The 9,279-nt window shown below is 42.5% G+C and overlaps 1 protein-coding gene across 5 annotated transcripts in view; it reads right to left on the bottom strand.

The window, feature by feature from the left end:
* Nucleotides 1–1,193: 1,193 nt before the first annotated feature.
* Nucleotides 1,194–9,279, bottom strand: part of Socs5 (suppressor of cytokine signaling 5) — a 33,874-nt gene continuing 25,788 nt past the window's right edge. For all 5 annotated transcript variants that reach the window (XM_055619342.1, XM_055619348.1, XM_055619369.1 and 2 more), the window contains one exon: nucleotides 1,194–5,443. In XM_055619342.1, coding sequence (XP_055475317.1) covers nucleotides 3,821–5,431 — 1,611 coding nt within the window. In that variant the 5' untranslated portion in view covers nucleotides 5,432–5,443 and the 3' untranslated portion in view covers nucleotides 1,194–3,820. The remainder of the gene's footprint in view (nucleotides 5,444–9,279) is intronic.

Raw genomic sequence — 9,279 nt, 5'->3', positions numbered from 1 at the left:
GGTTTGAGATTGTGTATTCTTCACTGTCTTACTCCAGGAGGCAGTTTTATCTTCTACTTTAATGTTTACCCACTACAGTAACTGGTACCCAAGGCTTCAGTGAGCACTGCTGAATGAATGGCTGAGGTATTCGGTCAAGATTGCAGGCATGAAAACAACTGCCTCAACTCACACAGACCTTGTAATGGTAAGCCCTCCACCCAGCCTGCACTCACTCAACTGCCTCCCAAAATTCTCACCCAGGGCTCCTTGCAACGGTATCACTTACTTTACGTTCTACAGCAGCTGTTACAAGAAATGGGAGAAAGCCCACGCCTCTTACATTGGCGATCTCTGTCCCCCTCTCCATTCCCGCTTCTCTTTGGAAACTTCCTGCACATTCTTACTGTTTCATGCAAGGTAGACGACTGAGCTGGTGTGACTGATGGCCCCCTGTGACCACTCAGAGATGGAGCTAGCTCTGAGTCCTAAGACTCTGACCCACTCAGGCTTAGCTTAACTCTACCAAAAAAGCGATTTGATGAAGGTAAACTTTAGGGCCAGCCGGCACAGGTTCATCAGGTCAGTGGCAGTGCCAGGGAGCAGAGCAGCACTGCGGTGAGGTGAACAGCAACTGGACCCAAATGCTGAACGTTCATCAGTTTTGGATTTTGTCAAAATGAAGCTTGAAATTCAAGTATCCGATTTCATGGCTTCAGCCATTTTAAATCATATAAAAACCGTTTAAGGATGTAAGAACAGACCAGCTTATAGAGAATGATGATTTGGGCTCAATAGTTTTATCTAGGACTATAAATTGAAATTTAATTACATTATAGTTGCATTTAAAGCAACTATTTTTTTTCTTTTTGCTGCTTCAAGGCAGATACTAAAATACTGATAAATTCTCTCTGTAAAGTGATTCTATTACAGATAAGACAAAAGTGCCAGGGCCACACTTTAGGAGTAGATTAAAAAAAAAAAAAAAAAAAAAACCTAAGTGGTACAATATTCCATTAATGATCTTAAGCCAGATGGCAGTATCAATTTTTGAATATTACAAGTGTATAAACATGCATATATGTATACATACACATTACAGTGTCTATAAGTACGTATACTGTATATATGGACAAAGTGAGGGACACAGAAAAAGAGGGAAATAGCAAGGGTAGCAGGAAAGGGAAAAGTGAACAAAAGAATGAAAACAGACATAGACCAAAGAACCCTCTCAGTGTAATTATGTACTGTAACTTCTGAAGCTTTTTTTTTTTTTTTTTTTTTTTTTTGGTTTGGAATAAAATGTGCCCCCCCCCCAAAACACAGACACACAAACTTAATCAAAGGACAACAGATTTCAGAAAAATACACAGTGAAGAAAGACTTCCGTGCACTTTCATGCTGGTGATTTTTCTTTTTTTAAATGTAAGCTACTCATATTTTAACAAAAAATTAACCCCAAAGTTGCATATTTATATTGTACACAAACTGAAACATAGGTGCCTTTCAGCACAGTGTACACATGCTTACATAAACTCAATAGTTACACACTTAAAACAATTTGCATATAACACAGGAAAAGTTCTGAAATACATAAAAGCATTAATATTTTCTATAAAACTATAGTGAGAACATCAATTTGCTACAAGCATATAAAAACATCAAGTGCTCTCTTGGAGTTTCAGGCTCTCTTCACAGCATCTCTTGCTCACAAACACAGTCCTCCTCCACTACTCAGTATGGACTTCTTTTTCCTCAAGACGTTTATTTTCCAGGTACATTATAAGCTCAAGAAAACAGACCCAACAATTATGCAATATAATTACATCACAACAACTTAATTGCACATTCTGCTTTGAAAGTAGGTTTGGATGAAGTTCTCAAACACTTTGGTATATGTTCCTCAGGGACTTTTACTACACTAACAGAAAAATCTAAGTTCCTTCAATCCCCATTTGCATTAAAATGAGCAAGTCTTTGGTTAAAGGTCTACCTTTTGGGCATTTACCATCAATTAAAATGGTCCCCATAGCACTAAGTGGTGCTGCGGTGTCCTGGCTTACAGACCTCGTGGAACCTGTGTCTGATGCAGCTGGGTGCTCTAATGCCCACCTGCTGTGTCACTGCCAGTCTCGGTATTTCACTGCCAAGCAGAGATCACCAGGGCTTTCACTTCCCGGGTTTGTCATACACTGTACACTGATTTGCTGGGACTACAGACACTCCCATAGAACGTGATTAGGGTTAGAAAGCTAGAGAGCATTCAATTTAGACTTAGCTTATTCCGACAGGCCAGTATTACACTGTAGGTGAGTTTGCATAAACTACAGTAAGTTGTCAGGTAATGCTTATTAAAAAACCCCAAACCATTCCACATACAAGAGAAATTGTGGCAAATGTATAAAACAGCAGATATACAAGGAGAACACCAAACATACTTTATTAGCACGAAAAAGCAGCCAGAACAAGGCACGGCAAGCAGAAACATACGCTAGCAGTCAAAGGGTTAGTGTTGCATACAAATATAGCATTTCTTTTCGGTAGCCCTGGCAGTAGCCGCAGGGATATAAAACCACCTCCTGAAGCAGCTGGCCCGGAAACCGAGGAGCCCTCGGCAGCAGTTACAGAGAACAGTAACAGACACCAGGATGGGCTTAGCCCCTGCAGTGCAGATGTCTAGGACAGACCTGAGAACGCAGTCCAACACGCAGAAGCGACACGAGAACTGGACAACACTTCCCGAAGCGTTCACTCAAGCTGCATTACATACTATTCTAAGTGACAAAAAGGTGCCAAGTAAATTTATTTACAGGCATCATGGTTGTACAGTACCTTTTAAATCTGCAGTTTAGACCTCAGGTTTTCTGTTAAGAATTAACTGCACTAAAACTGTATAATATAAATTGTACTTAAGTAATTCTGCTATGAGCTTACAACAAAGAGCTAAATACTGCCATCCAAATGATTACTTAATAGTTTAACACAACTCAACATCAGCAACCAGTGGAGTTTACTATTATCTGATGTGTCTGGGCATCTTCTAGTCTCACTTTCCTCCAGGTTCACAAACTCAAGGGCACAGGAACAGACTCCAACTTGGATGAGACAATGTGTGCCCTGCACACATCACCTCGGGAAACAACCCCACCTGAAGCTCCGGCTGCACGCCTGTGAACTCACAGCGCATCACAAACACCGAGGCTTTAAACACCTCTGCCGCTCACCTTTACATCGGAAGCTTTAGGAACTATCTCAGAGAACTTGGTTTACTTGAGAGTCCTTTTCTTTGAGGAGGAAGGGAGACTGATTACAAACCACATCGCCACTGCACGATGCCCTGTGGCCCGGAAAAATTGCATTATTTTTTCCTCTAAAAGGAAAACAGTCTTTTATTTACTTATTTGTTTTGGACTTTCAAAGCTTGATTTATAGTAACTACAAACATCACTACTTTTGGAAGGTTATAGAAAAATTCTTAGAAAAAATAATTTCAAACGTTAGTCACACTGTTGAAATACCATCCAACATTAATAATTTGTTCTTTAGTAAGAAATAGAATTTTTCATAGCAAATGCCCCAGAGTTGCCTTGCTCAGTTGTCACAGCCATTTAAAACCAAACTGCCCACTGCCTGGCTCTTTTCATAGCCCTATCAGACACCTGCCAATCATCCTGTTGTTTTTAGGCACCTTTGTCCGAGAAAGAGCAGATCCCCTCGGACAGAGGCTAGCAACTAAACTCACATTCTGGGCGGGAACCCTAGCAGCTGACCGTGCTTCCTGTGGGCGCACTATCTGATGCAAATGAGAGCAGACCTAGTTAATGCCCTTTGGGGACAGGAGTTACTTTGCCTTGACTGGTTCTCGCTCTAACCAGCGAACCCTAACCTTTTGTTTATAATGATACTCTTTTAAAAAATCCTGTAACATGGATGGGAGGGGTAGCCCATCGATCCCGTCATACGTAGTGCACCTGCAGATCACTGCACGGCAGATATACTGCAGGCTGAAAGGAAAAGTCCTGTTCAGTGATATCGTAAGCAACGGTTCAAAAAACATGCAAGAGCTAGGGTCCTTATAGTGTTCGAGCAGCCCAGTGACAGTGGAGGAGTGAAACACGCAAGGGTCGTGGGCATCGAAGCTGAAGTTGTGGTTCCACTGCTCGATTCGGGCATGCAGGGATCTGTTGTAGCGGCGGAAGCTCACTGAGAAGAGGTAGTCCTCCTGCGCAGAGTCCCTGAGCAAAAACGTGCCCTCAGGTTTCCCCTCCAGAAGGGCTTCTGCTTCGTATCGGTCCATCACGCCCCAGTAACAGGGATTCCCTGTGATCTGAAGCAAATCTGGAACAAGGCAGTGTATGTAATCGATCTGCGTGTGAACTTTCCAAGCACCCTGTCTGCTAACGTGCGAGTGGCTGTCCCCGGACATCTGGCGCTGCTTCTGCCTCCGAGACTGCAGACACAGGGTGGTTGAATCCTCTTCTGAGTCACAATTCGTTTGCGGAACTGCAGAACCATCTCCACTCACTTCCGTCATCCCAGGGGCTAACTTTGGTCCCAGTTTGTACAATGGATTGACCTGTGCAGTCGCTTCAAATGTGTGTATTTGTGCATTGGGAGGGGGGTCCACCCCTTCTTCGATGCTAAGCCGTCTCCTCTCTCGAAGTCTGTCTTCCTCATCTTCTGTAGACACCAGTGATGGATCAAATGTATCAAAAAAGGTCGAATGTGGGCTAACAGGGGCGGTATGCTGTTTAATCAAATGCCACTTCTGTGCCAAATCCGAGCCAGCAGGAAAAGGGCATTTCTCCAGCATTAATTCAGAAAGATGTATTTTTCTTTTGTTGGAAAAGAGAGGCTTTGACTGCTTGCTGTAAGTTCTCATGGGGAAACACAAACCCACAGTGTCCTGGAGCCTCTGCCTCAGGGAGCGACTGCCGACTGCCCGGCCAGAAACACTGTCCATGTCGTGCACAGAGCTGACTCCATAGCGCCGCTCTCGCCTCTGAAGGCCGCTTCGAGTTCTACCAAACTTTTTCTCAGTATCCAGTGAACTCTGGGTCTTGGTGGAACAGGAATGTTTCTTCTTCCCTCCCCACGGGGCATGTCGGGAGTAGGAGTCTCTCCGAGCCAGCCTTGCTCCTGGGGTGGCACAGGGGTCACTGTCCTTCTCAACGCTTATTTCAACAACCTGAGGGATCTCCGCGGCACAGTTTTGGTTTCGTCTTGAAAAGGTCTTTGAAGGGCTCAGTCCCAGCTGTAAGGCAACGTTTTCTCTTAAGGGACTGCTCTGCTGCTGGGGAGCTGACTCTCCCACATTGATGCTCTTCTCTTTGACAGACAGACATCTGTTGGAGTTCATGTCCACATTCTCATTACGGCTTCCTCCTTCATGGCTGAAGAGATTCTGGCACCTATATTTGAAGTTGTTCCACATTTTCCCCACTTTATCCATGGATTAGAAGAGCTAAAAAAAAAAAAAAAAAAGAGAGAGAAACAAATTAACCTGAGAGGCATGTGCAGCTGGAAAATGCAGTAACATTTCCCTTTTAGCCGGGAAACACAACTTGGCCAAGAACTGGCCACATGGTGATACTCTGGGCAGCAGTGAGGTCCTTTAGTACCGCTCAGGCCAACCCTCACTTTCCATTTCCTTTCAGAGAGAAATCAAGTCAACTGAAAGGAGGTAAGCTATCTTGAACTCTGCTTTCCTTTTTCTAGGCAATAACTGGATTTCATTATGACCCTCAATTTTGTCTCCTTGTTTCAGGTAACTGATTTGTCTCAAGTATTTAAAGGGAAAATACATACTTCAAAAGTTATAATAACCAGGTGTTATTAGTGAGATGGCTCAGTGAATTAAGGTGACTGCTGCCTACTTTGATGATAGGAGTTCGATCCTCCAGCAGTTCTGTAAGTCTTCTTTAACCTTTGTGCGTGCGTACACGTGGCTACACATACAATGTGAATACACGCATGCAGACATACACATTTGAATTACTTATCAACCTTCCTTGATGTTCTACAAGTGACAGGTTTATGTCCTCAAAGCCCCAATCCACAGTGTATCAAATTGTATCCAGGACTCTGAAGAAGCGGTCTGAATAGGACTAGGAATAGGAGAAGAGAATGTAATACTTTTGGCTTAAAGGCCAGAGTGTTTTTAAACTCCCATAGGTTCACACTGGGGCATTAGCAGCAATGGAAAGGCTCTGACATGAGCAATGATCAAAACAGAGGCACAAACTATGCATCTACCCTCTCTCTGTGTCATCTCTTTCCCTATGGCCCTCTCAAAAAACAAACAAAAACCCCAGTTAAGACAGTTCATGGTACTTCACAAAAAATACCGAAGACTACACCAAACACATTATCCTTGTTTCAGTGATGTGAAAGCTGCTGGGAGAAATGGGGAAACATACTTAAACGCAACTGTCAGTGGGACCATCTTACTAGCTTGCATTTTCTAGAGTTAAAAGAATAGAGTATTCATTTCTTAAAATTAATTAGGCGTCTCCCTGTTCATTTATTATAGAAAAAGCTTTTGGATCAGCAACATTCCTGATACAGTGAAAACAGCAGCACTGAAAACATCTAATTCTATGCAAGGTACTTTCCTAGGATTTAATGGGAAGTATATGGGTGAGCCCACAGGTGGCGCACAGCAAAGTCAGGGTCTACCAGATGGAACTCATAGCCCTCAGAACTAACTGCGCCTCAAATGCCTTCTTATCATCCAGTCTTCTTGTTAAATTAAGATTGCAGATCTTCGCTCATAAGTCTTGTTAAACACAGAAAATCCTGGCATGTTGTTCTTGGCGATTCTGTTGTCATCTCTGTAGGTACTTTTCCAGCACTCCAGCCCTTTTCTACTCTAGTTCCTTTCTTCTCACTTCTTTAAGAATTTAAAAAGTTCTACACAATTCTGAATTTCAAGTTCAAATTCTGATAGAAGGCTTGTTTGGTATGAGGTTTATTATGTAGCCTAGGCTAGCCACAAACGTAGGCTAGCCACAAGGCAATCCTGCCAAAGCCTTCTGAGTACTAGGATTAATGGCGTGGGCCACCACACCCTGCTCTAAAAAGTTCTTAACCAAGAAACATCACTATTAGTGACACTTCTATACTTGCTATTCATTCCCAGAGTCAAGAAAATTAAAATCTTAATTAGCTGTTTCTGTTGATGTTTTTTCTCAGTTGCGAGACAAACAAGTTTGTATTATTATTAAATGTCTTCTTGTATTAGGGATTATCTGATGACTTTGTAATATGAAGATGATGGATTTTCATTCTTTTAGACCATGGTATCAATGAACATTTTCCTTCCACAAATAGTTAAAGCCCACTTTCTGGTTAAATTATTATTTACTGCTTTCACTACGATCACACGATTACTGTCTAGAGGTAGGTCGTTTTGGTTCTTGTTTTCTTTCTTTTATTTGTATGTTTGTTTGTTTTTCCAAGACAGGGTTTCTCTGTGTAGCCCTAGCTGTCCTGGACTTGATTTGTAGATAAGGCTGGCCTTGAACTCACAGGGATCCACCTGCTTCTGCCCGCCAGAGTGCTGGGATTACCACCTTGCCCAGCCATTTCTCTTTCTTATACCAACTTTCTTTCCCCTACAATAACTGTCTCATATTTGCATGGGCTTCTTGGTATCTACTGAGCTTTCAACAGACCATCAACTTTCAGTGAAAACCAACAATGTCTGGCAGCGCTGTCCTGTGACTTTCCTTTACATAATTCCAGCAATTTATTTTTCTTCTATCATGAAACTATTCTATTTATTCTTGTTTTTTATCCTTTCAGAGTAAAATCCTGCATTAGAAATAATTTACCCTGGCAAGTTTGAGGGGATCCAAGTGTAGCTGATGAAGACCAGCGCTACATCAATTTCTCCTCGTCTTTGTAACCTGTGTTTATTTTCTGAAAATAAAATAATTGTGCTTCTCTCCTTAGTGTGGAACCTTTGCATTCACTGTGCTAAGCTTTTGATGCCCACTGCCCTTCTCTTTTCCTTTTCAATAGTATATACTGAAATATAGTTCCTTTTATACTCTTGGACAGATTTGGCTTCAGTTTTCAACTTCTGTAGTAGAGGTCAGGTCATCCTGAACAAATCTGGCCTGTGACTAGTTTTTGTAGGGACTTGATCCAAAAATGCTTTAAAATTTTTTCAAATTTATTTTTATGTGTAGGGTTTGTGTGTACCGGTGCTCAGGAGTTCAGAAAATAGAGTCTGATGCCCTGGAACTGGCATTTGTAATGATTCTGAGCCACCATGTAGGTGCTGGGAATCAAACCTGGGTCCTCTGGAAGAACAGCCAGTGCTTACAACTGCTGAGCCAACTCTTCAGCCCCCAGAGTTTAAAATTTTTAAAGGGATTTTAAAAATCCCTGAACAGTCTGGATGTAGTGATGAATCTCTTTATTACCAGCACTCAGGAGGTGGAGGAACTCTGCGTTCAAGGCCAGTCAGGGTCTCCATCATGAGACCTTGTGGAGGTTGGAAGTGCACAGACCAAAACAAAAGCCCTGAAAACAACCTTTCACAGAAATTATATGCAATATACAAAACCAACCCTGACCCCCCTCTCAATTCTTTTCTGAAAGTTGACTAGCCTCTAGTGAGACTCTAGTCAGATAACAAATAATGTACCATCCTCAACACGAAAGGAGCTGTCATACTCAAGAATTCCAAAGTTGAACATTTTCTGTGTTTACAGATTTTGCTGTTCTCTGAAGGTACTTTCCTATCAAGCAAGTTATACATGAAAAAAAAAAAAAAAAAAAGACCAAACCTAAACCTACATGTCTTATATGGCTGCTCATAAGCTACATGCACACACCTGCCAGGGGACACAGGCGTTATCTGACAACATGTTCCCTGGGGAGACTCACAATATGTATCTACTGACCCCAGAGAGGACCACGACAGAACAGGTGCAGCTCTTACCCAAGTGCAGCTTGGTGAACCATGAGCATTACTGGGTTCACTTACATAATGGCTGATGAAGTGTTGCGGCTCTAAAGGGAAAGGTGTCCCAGCAGTCAGGAGCAAACCTCACACGAGACACCCCTTGGCAACCAGTTTGGGTTTCTATCAGTTCTTCCTTTAGAACTCCAACTTGATACAAATCCTGCCACATTTGTCTTCCAGGATCCCAGACAGGCCTCTTCCTCGGCTATACCATCTTATCTCCTCTAGGCTGTTTTCTCAGTATAGGAGTGCTCTTTACGTACTGCTCTAAGTTACTCAGCAAGGCCACTAAGGTCCACACCACCCTCAAGGCCCTTGCTGAA

This window comes from Psammomys obesus, unplaced genomic scaffold (genome assembly GCF_907164565.1).
Source record: "Psammomys obesus unplaced genomic scaffold, mPsaObe1.curated_primary_1811, whole genome shotgun sequence".
Classification (NCBI taxonomy): Eukaryota; Metazoa; Chordata; class Mammalia; order Rodentia; family Muridae; genus Psammomys; species Psammomys obesus.
The sequence above is the reverse complement of the archived record's forward strand: the minus strand, read 5'-3'. Positions and strand labels throughout refer to the sequence as shown.